At 34.2% G+C, this 16960-nt stretch overlaps 1 protein-coding gene across 1 annotated transcript; it reads right to left on the bottom strand.

Annotated features, from left to right (window-relative positions):
* Positions 1-2539: 2539 nt before the first annotated feature.
* On the bottom strand, positions 2540-13386 carry LOC115243672. The gene is made up of 3 exons (XM_029820833.1): positions 13297-13386; positions 6361-6494; positions 2540-3289 (listed from the first exon to the last, which is right to left on the bottom strand). The coding sequence occupies exons 1-3, from the start codon at positions 13384-13386 to the stop codon at positions 3064-3066; spliced, it is 450 nt and encodes a 149-aa protein (XP_029676693.1). The 3' UTR covers positions 2540-3063.
* Between the last annotated feature and the right edge of the window lie 3574 nt (positions 13387-16960).

Raw genomic sequence — 16960 nt, forward strand, 5'->3', positions numbered from 1 at the left:
GAGGAGAAGTGGTGACCAAAGAAATTGAATCTATTACACGACAGATTCAGCGATGAAGCGCCCAAGGGGTTTATCTTGCTCCGCGCCAATGTTCTTGAAAGTTAAATGCTCTTTTGGACTATACGTTACGCTTCCCTTCAGTAACAAGAAACTCGATAGGATCGGTCGTTATATAATTCACGTATCACATTGATTTTTTATTAAAAAGTCTAAGAATGAAAGATCAGATATTATTTATCTTTATTCAAGTTGAGAATAATTATGCTTTATTTGTATCATCGGGATTATATGTATTTAAAGTTTTATCATTTTTATAAAACTACACACACGCGCAAATACATACACCCAAACGCACACAAAACGCTATACATAAATAAGAAATGTCAATTCAATTTGCATGCCATTTTGCAGTGAATCAGTATCTGATATTAACAGGCTAAAAAGTTTGACGGTAAATGGATTTATAGCGCGATGATAACCAAGGCTTCGTTTACTAAAAGGTAAGACGAACTTGGGTGCAGGAAGGAATAGAAATTGAATATATTACGGCCGAAGCGTCGTTGTATAACGTCAAAGCGCGGGTCGTCTATCTTACTGATTTTCCTGGAAAACTCACACTCACTTCTTAGACGATGCATTCACATAGCCTTTAAGCTCGACAAAATATCGCCTGTTATACGAAGTTTATTACTGACGAATAAACCGCTCATGAATTTTATGCTTTTATATATTTTACAGATGACGTTTATGCATATCATATTTGTTAGCAGTATTACATTATTTAATAACTGTTTATATGAATTATATTTAATCAAATTCTTTCAATATATATTGCATAATTTTTTTACTAAAAAACGCTTACAACTTTATTTTTTAAATATTATGGCTTGCATTCGCAGACATATTATAACTCAAAATAAAAGATACATATATATATATGCTTTTGTTACAAAATTAGGAATCAAAAATCTTGTCTCAAAATTGCATCAATATATTTTATTATAATCGAATAAAGAAAATATTGACTGAAAAAAATCTTGATTTGAGGCTTGAAACAAAGATATATTTTTTTAAATTTTACTCGTGCTTTTTTTCGAAAACATTAAAACTCGTCAGTATTTAAAATCAAACATAAAATTGCAAAAAATATTTAAAAAATGAATAAATGTATAAGTATTGTAAATATCATAAAAATTTTATAAATAAAATATTTTTATAAAATCGACCAGAATTGTGTTTGTATCGGGCTAACTTCAAAAAATACGTATCTTTATTTTTTAGCTTTACATTTTATCCGAACATATATATCAAAAATGGGAGAAAAAAAATCGTGAATGTATATTTTATATAAAGAAAAATATTGGAGAAGAAGAAGAAAACTTAAAGGCTTTTGGTAAAAAAATTAAAAATAAACACTCCCTTGCGAAGAGTGTTAGTCTACAGCGTGCTCAGTAAAAGAACCCCATTTCTATCTATTCGAAATATGTACATATAACTACGCGATTCGAGATAGCAAAAATAGAAATTATCTACATCCAACATATCGAAATGCTATACGATATATTAGTAATTAAATTTAAAATTATTTACCATTGTATTATTCAAAACTATTAAATCCATAAAATTTTACTAAAAACACACACACACACACACAGAAATAATAGTACCCTGGAATCATAGTTTGTTGTAACAATTTTAAAAAAAGATTTTTGCTTAAGATAAGAAAGGTATAATTAATTAATAATTATGAAAAATTATTATTCTATATAACGTAGAGCATATATGATTATAGAGCATATTATGATTAATAATTTGAAAAATGAAATGTGTTGTAATAGCATCCACTTCTATAAAAAAATCCATAATAATTAGATACCGTTACATTATCATTCATTATATTCCCACGATGTCGTTAGCGTTACAGCTCCCGCGGAGCTCACTTTCAAAGAAAGAACGTAATTATAACGGTGAGGAGAATTCATAATCAGAAACTATGTTAATGCTTTGCGAAACTTAATTATTGGCACGAATAAGTAAGAAAAGAGCTTTGTATATTGGCCCCTTATAAATTTCTTGCATTAAGATTATTTAATGATAAGAATTGAGCGTGACACGCGCGCGAGTGTCGTTTGAGAGTCCGACGATGCAAAGTGGAACGAAGGAAGGCACAATCTATTATGTACTGAGTCTAATAACAGCTTACCGGAGCTTACTAAAGCTTCCTGAGAGTTCCTGGAAGCGAAGTGATTGTTAGAGATATCAAGCGTGGCAATAAAGAGATAGGGACCAATGGGATTTCAAAAAAAAAGAGTTCGCTCTCTAATTCTCTTTTTTTCATATTAATAACTTTTGCGAGGAAAAGAACGTTGATTCTCCCTTCAATGTAATAACGCAAGGAATCTGAAATTTTTTGAATTAATCGGAATAATTCATAAGCTGTAAAAAATGAATACGGAAATAAGCCACATCTCTCAATATTCGTTTAATTTTTGATATTAGAAGAATATCCAATCTACTTCAGTTTATATTTATGATGCGATACTGCATGTAACATACTAATAAAAATATTTTTTTTTTTTTTTAATGAGTTCAACAGTTTTAAAAACAGAGAAAAAATCATGCTAACGTTGAAAATATTTATGCATGTTATACGTAAATATGCTTAATTGCTAAAGATAAAATGTAGAGCAAATATCTTGTTCAGGATCAATCTTATAAATAAAAAAAAAATATAGAGTTATATGTATATATATGAGTTATATATATAACATCATTTATGTTAATGATTTAAACGCCACAATTTTTACGTGACTCTCTAGTTAAATATCGTGCTTTGATAGAGAAGTACCTCATTACTTATTCGTTTAAATGATGGCGGTCTGTCATTAAACGGAAGCGTAATTAGTCGGAGATATCCTGCGTTATCCGATCCGCGAAAATTGGACGGAAGTAGAACATTTATGAAAGTACTTTGATGAGAGTGTCGATTAGTACGACATCGTTATCTCGAAGGAACGGTCGACCCGATTCAAGGAGCAATAGAGAAAACTCGGGCATCAAATGTCAACGAACGATAGCGCTCGAGTTTCGTAAGAGACCATAATTTGTCGCACAATAGTAGAGAAGATCATTTGTCTTCTGAGAATCGCAAGTAAAAAGGTAAAAAAAAATAATAATAATAACGTCCGCTACCCTTACCTTTCCGGAGCCCCTTGAGTTGCATAGGAGAACACCGGCAGCGTGGATTCTGTACTCCTTGTCGAGTTGCTCGTGTTGTCCTTGAATTTTTCTGCAGAAAAGAAAATGCTAATTTTTAAAAGCGTCTCATAAAAACGAATGCAAAACACGAGCTTCCTCTATGCGGCTAAATTAAATGCATTATAATATATGATATTAAGGTACCAATAGCTGAAGCATAAATATACTGTAATTATCGTAAATCGAACATGACATAAATAACAATGCATTTTCGTAGAGAGAATTTAAACTTTTGCAGAAGAATTCGTCACTCTTCAAGTACCATTTTCGTGCAAAAGTACGAAATCGTAAGAGGTCGTACGAACAGTTTGGCTATCGCCTTGCAATCCCTTGGCTAGGAGCCTGAGCCGCCATAACGAGAAGAAGATGGCATTCTCACGGCCCACTGGCTCATTTTCCGAGGGACTCTCAGCCGGTGATTTACAAACTGAAAAAGTTTCTCGCGCGAGCAACTTTGGCAATTACGGGAAAGCAAACAATCTTATAAATTAGGGCTCTCACATTCGCCTTCTTTTTCACACGACGGTCCTGTGCACTCGCGTGCACTCGCAGGCATAAGACCAACGAGTATAAGAGCGAGCGGAGTTCTCCGTCTATTCCGGAAATTCTCCGGAACTTGACGGTGCAGTAAAGTTCGGAAGGGAATTAATTGCACGGGCAAGGTATCGTACGGGCTTTTTTGTCGATTAAGCTGATTTTGAAAGCGGTTGCAGGACGCTCAAACACGTCGAGCGACGACGATAACATGCTAATCTTGCCTTACAAAGACTTTGCTAACAACGTACTGTATAGGAAATGCTCCTCTCGAGAGAAACATAGAGATATTAACAAAATTAAATAATATTTTATATTTTTAAAGGATTCTGAGATTTAAAATGCAAAATATCAAAAATTTACGAGTATAAAATATTGGCCAATATCGATATCCATCATATTACTCAATATTTCAAGGCTGTATCGTGAGTTTTAAAAAATTATTTATTTAGAATATTATTTTTCAAATTTTCACAGTAAATATTACAGATGCGAATATTACAAATTTTTAATACTTTTTCTAATATATAAAATTCTCAATTACTTTTATTAATATTCAATATTGAAATAACAATTTATTAATATTTTTAAAAAGTTGTTGAACAATATATATAATTTAATTATTTTATTTTATTTCTCTCTCTCTCTCTCTCTCTCTCTCTCTCTCTCTCTCGTTAGTGAAGAAAAATTCAGCTTCAAATATAGATATTATCATATTACTTCAAATATAGATCTAAATATAGATTCCTTTTTGCAGAGAAATGAGATGGTTTAGGGATTTGATGGCAAACAGTACGTGGACTGTAATATATGATTTATTTCGATGACTTTATCATATCGCAAGCACAAAAATTTATTGCTAATATAATTTTAAATTTAATATCTCACATAATATGCTAACACATTATACATATTTTATCGAGTAAATTTACATAAGCGTTATCGAGACTCACCTTTTTTCTTTATTTTATTTTTTTTTTTTTCTTTAGGCTTTCTCTGCAAAAGAATTTCCGCGCCACCGTCGAATCGATTTAAGCAAAGGTTACGCATTCGATTTCCGCCGCAAAGTATCTAGGTTCCACGACCCGAGGTCTTTTTCTTTCACGCAATTTCTATCTCTTGCCTCAGCCATGGTAGGATATATCACCGTACAATAGTCGCGAAGTAATGAATATGTAGGAGGCACTTTTATCGATCCCAAATTTTGCATTTATTATACTTTTATCACATAATTCTGTTATACTTGGTTATATCCGAATATGCGGCAAATCTTGTAAATAATTCATCTCGCAAAATTTGACCAATACAAGCTAAAGACAGATGTCAATCTCGCGAAAAGGACTTTAAGTTGTACGGAGCTTCCGGAACGATCTCGTTAAATGCACATTCGAAGAGATAAGGTTGACAAAATTTCCACAGATATCCTGTCTCATAAATTTATCAGTGCTGCATAATCAAGGAGCCGGCTACGAAGAGGGCTGCCTTGTGCAAACACGACGTTGGACACCGCAAACGCGAGGAGACGGTAGCTGTGCAAACAACTTGGCCGTTAGTACGCGTGAAATAAAGGAGTCTGGCATCCCTGGCTGACCTGTACCCTTTCTCAGGACGTTGCTCTCTAACGTCTCTCTTTCTCTCTCTCTCTCTCTCTCTCTCTCTCTCTTCCTTTATATAACGCAAAAGGGCGAGAATAATCCGAAAGAGCATTTGCAAAATAAAGTAAAGCGGGCGCGTAGCGCCTCTGGGAACTACGTCATGGTTCCGCTTCCGAGTCGATTCATTACGGAGTCAATGCGAACTATTTATGGCGGAATCGTGAAATTGAACTTTACGCGGGCGACGATACGATAATGTAAAAGTTACCGAGCACTTTGTAATTCTGTATACCGTAAACTGAAAAGTTAGTTTAAACCTTAGTATTAATGAGTTAAGCTTCGTTAGCAAGTAATTTCGGTCGTTATGTTCGCTTGAACATTATGCGGAGTATGCTAAGGGTAACGCGATGAAACATTTTCTGATGGAAGTGTAAAAGTGCTGCGATAAAATTGTTACTCCGTCACGCGACACCGCCCGCGTTAAATCTTTTAGAAGTTAAGCCCCCACGGGAGTCGGTTCTAACATAAAGTTCGCGTTTAGTTCGCGTTTTACCTGCCTCTTAGTGAATCTATTATTCGGAAAAGCTTCCTCTCAACATAAAAAATTATTTATCTTAGCATATATATATAATGTATACAAAAACTCTTTGTAGAGAGAAAGGTATTTACGTGAAATAATTTTAAAAAAAGAATATTGCTTACAAATAAGAAAGCAATCTTTGCTAAAACTGTTCAAAAAGAGATTGAATTATGTAAAAGGGACATGTATATAAAATAACAGAATACATTCTAAATTAGAAAGTAAGAAATTTCTCATATGCCGATTTTCAAGGAACACTTTCGTTTTTAAAACATGTCGGCAATATCTATCAAGTGACGCGGTAGCATCGCGACGTCAAATATTTGTTTACCTTTATGAGATTTTTTTCTTTAGTTATTTATATTACTAAAAGATTTTTAAAAGAAAACTTACGATATAGCATGAAGTAATTCCTGTCGCTGCTTTTCCTTCACCTTTACGCTTCCACCTTCCTCGAGGGCTACTTGCAATTCCCTTTGCAAGACTGCCAATTTGCGGCGCTCGCCCTCCAAGAGTAATGAAGTAACCTGAAACAGCATTTCGATAAGTAAGAAATATTTTATATATCACGTATTATTAATATATTACTGACTGTATTATTAATATTATCATATTCATATATATTATTAATCTAAGTATTATCTAAATACCAAACTTTAAAATAGTGACAAAAAAAAATATGATAGCTCTCCTAAAAAGATTAACTTTATCTAACTCGTATTTTACCAATTCATGTATTTAGCAATAATAGCTAATTAATAACAAAATCATTTTATCGCGCAAGAGATAAAAAATATAAAAAATAATTTTCCAAAAAGCTATTTGCCATAAAATTATAGGAAACAGGATATCTTTTAACATTGATTTTATTAAAGTTTCTGTGCTGTGATTAATACACTTTTTCTCTGCAAAAGAGAAAACTTTTTACGCATTTCTCAATTGCTCGATAACTTCCCGCCGTTGCCAGTTGCAAAGGAAGAAACTGTTACTTTTATCGTCCGAGAACGCGTTTGATAAAAGAGAGAATGTTGCAGAGTAAGACTGTATCAACTCATGGCGATACAGTCCTTCCTTCAGTAATCGTATGTTGGTATTCAGATCTTCTGTTTTCTCTATCAGCTACCGACCGAGCCCATCGGACTCCAATTCTCTTATCTCTCTTTTATATTTTCTTATCTATTCAAAACAAATAATCGAATAATCATAATAATCGTTTTTTGTGTCTATAAGTTTAAAGAACAAAATTATTAATAATCTTAGACAAAGATGAAAAATAGGATAGTATAGTAAAAATTTATGCATTCTTTTATAAAAAAAAGAAACAATAGTTACTGTGTATTAGATTTTGAAATCTTTACTTGTGTAGCTCTTTCTTTTTTAAATTTTCTATTAAAAAATGTTAGCATTAATTTTTGAATAAAAAAAAGTTAGCATTTATTTCGAATAAAAAAAAGTGAATGTGAGGCATATTCTCATTTTTAAACGCTTCGAAAAATGATACTCTTCTCGTATGTTGGCATTTACACTTGTAATGAATTCGGTTACGCTTGTAACGAATCTCTTCTCATACGCAACGACGCGTGCAGATACGCACGCACGTGCACACGTAAATCGTCGTTGCTGCGCCCACACACGGACACTCACGATGTGCGTGTTGCACGTGCGTATACGCACGCAAGTAGGGAGATATACCCGCATACATAACGACTCGTCTAAACTCGCTGATCTCTGCGGAGGATTTCGTGCGTGCGAAATTATGCGTTCTATAATTGCGAGCGCACTTGTAAACTTCTCCATTTTTACGCGATTGTGTATGAGTTATTATTGTCAGGTTTTATATGTATGTGTGCGAATTTGATAAGAGATAGAAGCTTGCGAGATGCGTTCGCGAATGCGTGTCGTGCAGTTCTTTTTAATCGGCGCACCATCATTAACCAGTTGTCCATGAAGATTAGGGCAAAATCACAAGAGATATATTTCCAAGACGCGTCCTACATTCCTTTTCCTTTTTCTTTTCTACGCTATGTATTTTTGTTTTTTTATTCTTTTATATATACGTTTCTTTTTTCGTGAAATTAGAAACTTGACAGTAAATATAGGATAATCAAAATAAGAGATTATAAGTATTTAAAAAAATAATATAAGAAAATAGAAAAAGTCGAACAGTTTCAATATAAGATTATTTATCTATTGTCCCTGTGGCAATCCGAAAAATTAATTAATCATCAAATGCTATATATAATAAATTTTAATTTTTTTATATAGAGAGAATTATTATATATAACTATTATATAACTTTATTTAAATATATTATGTGTCTTCTCTTTCTCTTTTTCTCTCTTTTATACAGATATATACACATATTTTCATTTATATATTTATTCTTTTATACTTTTATTCTGCTTACTCCATACGTATTTGTTTATCGTCCATTTTTTTTTTTAACATATATTCACGTTTTAATATAATCGAGACAGAAGACAGTTATATACTATTTTTTCAAACTATCTATATGTGGATACTAATAGCCGCAAAAGAATTAGAAGCATCCTACATTTTATGATCGCATTGACATGTTAAATATTTGTGCTCCAAGATGGAATTTGAATTATATCCCAAGCGGAGTATAAATGAGTTCGATCCAAACACTATTTCTACGTACATCACGACGTGCATCTTTGCGTACAATAATAATTTAGAATTTATCTTATCCTGCGCATCTCTCGAGACGGCGTAACGTTCAGCGATGAATAAAAGAAATATAAAGTACGCGATAATATTATAATTTTCCCAAGCGAGCTTATATTTCACTTACATCCTGCTGTTCAACATATGATGTAAAACAAAACGGAAATTAACACATCACGTGTATGCACCATTATGTATCATTACAAAAATAATTTCCAATTTGTGCACATATAATGTTTTTGTAAATAGAATTTGTATAAAAAAAGAACTGGCTTCTCCGTATTTCTTTCGCGGGAGATACAGCTTTTTGCTTAGCGAATTGTAACGAATAATAAGTTACGTGAAACTTTTTATGTACTATAGTAGTTCGCTAAGTATGTTGATTTTAAAAATAGATTGAGGAAACCGAGGACTATCTCTACATGATGTACAGTAAAATCTCGTTGCGTCGTAAAAACCTCAAATCGAGTTTGCAGATATTTCGAATTCCACGCGTATGCCAATTTAGATGTTGGCTCGGAGAATACGAAGAAGATTTCTTTACAGTGGAAATTTCGCTCCTTCTACGTGCTTGTTATAATGCGGAGAATCTACTTCAGCAAGTTGCACGCAAATAGATGCGTTTGCTCCACTTCAAAGTGCGTCTCGCCACTTTCAGTTGTTCAATTGAATGTCTCTAGAAGTTCTTGAGAGAAGAAACTTGAAGAGTCACGAGGCTTTGTTTCAGCCCGTAAAATTCTTCGAGAGAAAACCAGACATCTCCGACTCGAGAACCTTTCAGTCGGAAATCGCGGCTGCGCAGCGTGTCGATTATATTCACGCGATCACCGGATGTTTCCGAACGCTTCTGAAACCGGAACGTGCGAGAGAACGTGACCGTCGCCAAAGTGCAATGCTTGCAGTCTAGACTATCATACAAGTGTGAGAAAGCAAACTTCAGCGATAAGTCAACTGGAATCGAGATGGCACATAAGTGTCGAAACAGACTTGGTCAGGGCAAACTTTTCGACGAAGTTTCGATCTATCTTGAAAAAAATACTAAAATCTGCATTTTTTGTTGCTTTCAAAAAATGTATAATTACAACTTATTTATTACATATTTTCTTAACAAGCCTTAGTCGTTTTTCTGTGATTATATTACACCAAAAAGGTTAAAATTCGATAAGAATTGTCCTTATATTATCGTTCATCCAGTGTATCCTATACTTCTACATATATATTAAAGTATGAACTATAATTCTATTAAATTCTCCACTTTATGACAAATAACGCTGACAGATGCGTTGCATCGTAAAACGGATATGAAATGGACTTGGCCGTCTGTCGAAATAAAAGATTGCGCAACTTCTTGGTACACTGACTCTGGATATTAAAGATCGCTGCGATACGATGCTGATTATGAAGGCACCGAGTTATTATCCCGTCTATCGTAACCGCGCATCCTTGCCAAGCTACTTGAGAGATTAAGGAAATAAAATGATCGCGCTTTTATCGTGACTGGGTAAATCTTCCATGTTAAATTGAACTCTATGCATAACCGCTCAATTACGCATAATTAAATTGTTATCGATATTTTATCACTACACTCGAGCGAGCAATATCTTGGTGGGATCCATAAAATGCTGGTAGCACGGGAATTGCATAAAATCTTTGCACACGCGCGCACGTATATATGTTTACGACGATATTTAGCCACAACATATTGTCAGTGTACGCAAAATTACTTACGTAACTGTATTATAGAGACCGTATATTACACTAAAATCTCTGCACACACACACACACACACACAAACTGGCATAACGAGACATAAGCTCTCTGTAGACATTTGAAAGCTTCGCTTTTTTTAATTACTAAATCCCAGCACGCAACCGCGTAATTTCGTAATTACTTCAAGGATTTTTCGCGGTTTTGCTTTCAAATAATAACCCTACGTCGTTATGTATATATAAGCATGCTTAGGCCACCGACACGCGGAATTCTAATTTTAAGATGCTAAGGAAGATATCTCATTGTAATTAGCGCGTTCCTTTTTTTTTAAGACAACATCAATTATATATGTATAACTCTGCGCATCAATAATTAATAATTTTTATTTTCTCAAAGAAAATATCGAGAAATAAAATTCAATTACGTCTCGTATCGTTTTCAAAATAATTGATTCATTTGAAATAAGCAATCGGCTATTCGCGTCAATTCATTCAGCGGCAAAGCACAATCCTTAATTTCGCTTTCCATTAGCTCAACGATCCTTTCAACCGCAATTCTGTTATGCCGGAATTGCTGCGATCGAAACGGATAATATTATCCGCGATGCAGCAAATTAACCAGCAAGTCTGTGGAGAAATCTAGCAAAGAAGAGCTACAAAGAGAACGAAATCTCTTGATCGCTTTTAAGCGAATGTGTTTTGCGCGCATGAAACCGCCAGCTTCAACGAGGCATACAACAACATTTAATATTTAACGTTGCCAATTGTACGTCTAAAACGGAAAAAGACACGTAATTGAAACACGTCATCTCGGCTAATCTAAATGCTCGTGCACGTTCGCATATAAGTCTGTAAATATCTATGCTAATCGCTTACTCGCGCTCTTTGCCTTCTTTTTTTTTATCTCGAGAACCGTTATTATAACTCATCCATACGTCACGCTGTTTCGTGATCAGCTGTGCTAGTTTAAATTGTCTCAAAGCTTCGTGCATAACTTCTTGACTTTATTGTAGGGAATTATTCGTAATATACAAAATTATGAAATCATAAAGATATCTTGACAAAGTCTATTCATAATTGCATAATCTGATTGATAAAAATTTGCCTTCTTCTTTTTCTCTATAATCGGATTATTAACGCATTAAACACTCTTTTTATTATGAGTGCCACCGAAATCAAGCTGCTTGGATAGTGTCTAATTGAGAAAACAGAGTGCAATATGAATATGATGTTTAATATCTCTCATACAATCACATGAATGATTCATTCCATTATATGTACTTCGTGTAGCATACTGTTACATCGTTATGGAAACAATATATGTGCAATACAACACATATGTCCATATAATACGAGATAATTTGCACGAGTGCACTTTGATTTGTCAGCTAATCGAATTTGCGAAAGAATCAGAAAAAAATCTATCTTCTAACGATAAAAATAAATCTTCAAATTTAACAAAAAAAAAATAAAAATTAAACAACACGCTCGTTCTTTGAATAACTCCGATTTTACGACGATTATAATACATAATTCTTCACGATTAACGCAAAAGTGAAAACGATCCTGGATTCACGGGACCGTAACCGGGTTGTGATACACACGTGCGCAAAACTTGCGAAATGAGTCCGCTTTTTTTCCTCTTGATGGAGCGATATTCTGAGTAAATGTCATTTCGCAAAGTTGACAGCGTGCACCGAGAACTGTCGAACAAGTATCGACTATGTGTAAATTGTGAGAAATGTAATGAAGGTTCAACAGCGTTCAATGCCGTCGAAAAAGAGATTATTCTAAGTTTGCTCTCTGCACTTTTTGAATCATATAAATTTGCTGTAAGCGTATCGATCAATTAAGCTAATAATCATTAAATTGTTTAGTGATAATATCTATAAAACATTAAAAATTACACTTTCGGATGTCATCAAATTACGCTAAAACACTGGCCGCGCCAATGCAAGTACGATTGTTCGATAAATTGCGAAATTTCGTTGCATGACTGTCTCTAACCTGTAGTTATTACGTCATTCGTTTATGATCGTTCAGCTCCGTATATTAATTACTACATAATTATAGTTCCGCCTTTCCATTTCTGTCTCCTATATAATCCTCTATGCGTGCAACGTTTCCAACCCTTGTATCAATTTTCGAATGCAATTTCCTTATTACAACGAAATTTTTTATCATTACTGCAATTTTACTTTTAAAAAGTCTTGTAATATTATTTCTTTCTTTCTGTTCATTCTCTGCATTTAATATTTTCTTTCTCTTTCCTCTATAATATAATATAGCGATGCTATCGCGTCGCTTGATACATATTTACATATATATTTCTGAATCATTGATTTCTCTTTAGCGAATAATTATTCAATAATTTAGTCTAGTCAAATAAAAAACTGATAGAAAACAGAGATAGATGACAGATGGGAAAACATGATTGGAAAACATAATTTTCCAAAGCAGATATTGATAACATCTGAATTTACTAGTATCTTATACACGATCCATCGATCCGAGAGGCGCGGAGAAAGATGCAATTGTCAGATTGAATGCCGTGACAGGGAGGAGAGTGCAGCGAACAAACTTTTCTTGGTTGTTTCTGTTTCAGATGGCAGGCCGTTGTATCAGAACCGACATGGGTTTTCTGGGTCGGGCCTCTCACTGGCCTACGATCGCGGGCAAAAGTGACCATTGAAGTCAACCAGCGTGCTGTCGGGTGAATGGACAACCAATTCCGGATCGTATGTATCCTCGCCTTCGTCAAGGATATCGGAGATCGCGTATTAAGTTACGCTCGCTCCTATTTATCGATCTTATTCCGATCTTGAAGGCCTCGCCGCGTTAACGAACGTAGGAATTAATTTGATCGCACAAATTTATATAATCTTTTGTATACGTTTCGGCTGAATGAGTTAATTGCTCGTGTGAATCTTACCTCTAATTGAACTCCAAAGAGATCTCTCGACCTTCCGGGTCTGGGAGCGTTCAATTCTTGCATCTCGGCTTCTCGTTCTACCAGTCCCATTTCCTCGAGATACCTGTATACGCAAAAAGACTTGTTAAATTGCATCATGGCTTTGAATAGTATTTTTTTTTCTTTGCTAATAACGACAGATAATATATTTATAAATGAGTACGGTTAAAAAATATTACCATGTGAGTCATATACTGTTTGAATAATCAAAACAGTTTCGCAATCATCGCATATAATATCGAAAGTGTAACATGAAACCTTCTGTTAATTAGTAACGCTTTTTCTTTCAATCAAAATAATAATTATGACACATGAATTATTAATCGCAATGCCAACATTAGAGAAAAATAACGATGTTACAGCGAATGAGTTTAACACAAATATGCTGTTTTCCTTCTCCCCATGATATATTAAATCCGTTTCTAGTTCCGCTCATGAAACAGAGTATCGTAAAATAATAAGTATCATAAAACATACAAATGATATATATCAAAAGTGAAACGAAATCAGAAGTTTCATTAGGAAAACTAAAGTGTTCTAACAGAAACGAGGCAAGCTTGATATATACAAAGTATCCTGCAGAGGAATATGAATAATTCAATGGAGAAAAACTCACGACTGTTCTAAATACGTTTAAATGTCTGCAAGTATGCCATGAACACAAATCTAACTTCTACGCGAAAAGATACTTAAAATAATTAAAGCCATCAAGAACAATTGTCACCCTCCTTTTCCCTCTTCCCCATGATTCTTAATGTTGTTATAGTGTAAAGCGAATTGGCGTAATATCAAAAAACTTTTGCTCGTGAATATTCGTGAAACATATTCTTAGACAGTCAACTTGTAAAAGATTCTATCGTAAATTCAAACAGGGAAAAATGTAATCTCGTTACATTGAAAAAATATAACGTAATTAAAAACAAGACAGTTCTAGAACAAATACATATGTATTTTACAAGATTTATTATCAAGTTTATTGTTAATCATTGTATAATAATAATTTAATCAATTATAGTATAAGATTAAATTAATTAGCATTCGCAAAGTTTGATCTTCTCATCTCCGCTAAGAGTAAGACTCAACTAAAAAGGTTACATACTTCCTCTAATTTCACGCACACATAGCACTTTCGCGTAAACGCCTCGTTGGCATTTAAAACAATTACAACGCGCGGTCATTACCGCCGCGGCGCCGGGAATACCGCGACATCACACCGTCGTCAGAGCGTGCGAATCACGAAGTATTATCGGCGCGATCCAACAAGAAGAAACAATAAGAGCCAAGAGCTACGTACTACGACTCGCGAGAAGAACAGGATGCATCTCGGACATGATACTGGCAAACTTTCCCGCGACGTGAATCATTCGCTAAAAGCGAGTTTGCTGCGGTAGTAAATACGGTTTAAATAGCGGTAAACACATTATACAGAGTGTTCCTAAACATGTGCGAAAAAAATCGAAGGATACTTCCTGAAGTAATTTCTTGAAGAAAATTTCATATACACCAATGTCTTAAACGGCATGGTTTTTAAAATCCAGGATATTAAAGAGTTAAAGTTTTAATAAGCAAGACTTTAATCTTGGTCCCCTCGATTCCCAGAATTAAATCCGCTGGATTCTTTTCTCTGCGAGCATCTTAAATTTTTGAAACTCTCGAAACAATCCGTAATATATCTATTTTTAAACGTATTCACCAATCAATGAAAAGAAGAATAGATTTATGTATTATGGCTGGAGGTGGTCATTTCCACAACAAATCTTATAATTTTATTTAATTTAGTTTTCGTCAGAATATATTTTTTGAAATCTATCTATATTTTTTAAAGCTTAAATACTCTGTAACTCGAAAACTATAGGGCATCGGTATATATGAAATTTTCCTCAGAAATTTTCGCACACGTTTGGGAACACCCTGTATATACATGTATACAAATCGCGCGATATTTCGCTGATAGCGAAAACGCGCAGCGTCTTCTTCTTCATTTGAAGAGATGGATCGATGCATCAGTCATGGAGGGAGAAGGCAACGCGATCGACTAGTCGGCAGGATGCACCGCAACAATGCGTCTGGGTTTACACGCACAAACAATGGTCGATACGGGGCGCGTATGCCCTTGTACCGTTATCTCGTTCACCGCGAAATTATTCGCTAATTATTTGTAATTAATCGCAAGACCGCGCGGTCGGAAAGGTCTGATAAGTTCCAAGACATTTTCCATTCGCGCGGTAATCTATCGTGTTACAACATCGGTTGTTAACGTCGTAACGAGCGCGTCGCTGTAATTGTGCCGGACGTAATTGCTTTCTCCGGGTAATTCGTAATTGCATTATTATTATTATCATTACTCTTTTTTTTCCTCCGAGCGTTTTAATGCGTCGCGCAATTAGGTGCATAATTAGTCGTTAGCGACTACTAAGCTATTCCCGTTCCGCGTCTTATCCTAATAACAAATCCGTCATGTTACTTTGCAAATATGTGTGATTTATTTTCGTCGAAATTCTATTATATCTTACATATAACTATAAATACATCTTGTAGCTTTTGTATTTTCTTTCTGGTAAAATCAAATATCAGAGTCTTCAAAAATATTCTGATCTGTTTCAGATCTTTTAGATCAGATTTGTTTTAGTTTTTAAACATTTTCCTTGAACTCTTGTGTGGTTTAAATAGATTTCAAATGCTATTTTCTCAGAGATTTTCCAAACTCTAGTTTTATTTTGTAAAATATTTATTAGATACTGAACCTAATTTTATTTATTAGAAAGAATTGAAAAATGACAAAGTAGTGTCATTTAAAAATTAAATATACCGATTTTACTGAAATTTATTCATTTCTTCAAAATCAGAAAAATATTAATTATTAATTTATTAAATTCTATTTAGACTCAGTATCTCCCAAAAACGCGTTTAAAATTTTGAAGATCTATTTAAAGATCCGCGGGCTATCCTATTCAAAGTTTTATAATTTCGTCAATTTTGTGAATTTTTCAAAAAAAAATTAGAAAGACATTCTTCAGACATTATACTTTCAAAAAACGTAAAAAAATCGATTGTTTTAATTCTCCCTAAAATAAACTGGACCCTTAATTGATAAAAAAGAGTGAAATTTCCCTCAAATAAAATATAAAACAAGACAAATTCGTTGTTTATCAACGGAACAAGCTGTAAAACGATGTATGAGGCTTTCCTGTGGCAAAGATTCTCCCGGCTACACGCGTGAAGCGGAAGCAGAAGACGACGGAGGAGGCGAGTCAGTCCTAACGGGATCGCGATACGGATCATTAGCGTTGTTTAATCTACGAGCGAGCATTCTAATGCAATGGCGAAGGAGGGGGCGACGATCTCGTACAGCCTGTTGGTAAAATCAGCTGCGTCACGGGAAGAAATTCTCCTGCTTCGATTTCTGCTCCGACGACGTCTCCTGAGTCATCGTTACGTACGTTATGTAATTTCCGTTGCTGTAAAGTCGGGGTTTTAGAGAATTGCGTCGCGTCTTATCTTCTACTCGTTCGATTTATACATTTAAACGAGAGAACTAACAATTAGTAGTAATTTTAAAAAAACATTCGAAAGACATATAGAATGCATCTTCGCTCGATATTTAACCCAAGTGTCTAATTTAATT

The sequence above is a fragment of the Formica exsecta genome, unplaced genomic scaffold (genome assembly GCF_003651465.1).
Source record: "Formica exsecta isolate Colony F162 unplaced genomic scaffold, ASM365146v1 scaffold72, whole genome shotgun sequence".
Taxonomy (NCBI): Eukaryota; Metazoa; Arthropoda; class Insecta; order Hymenoptera; family Formicidae; genus Formica; species Formica exsecta.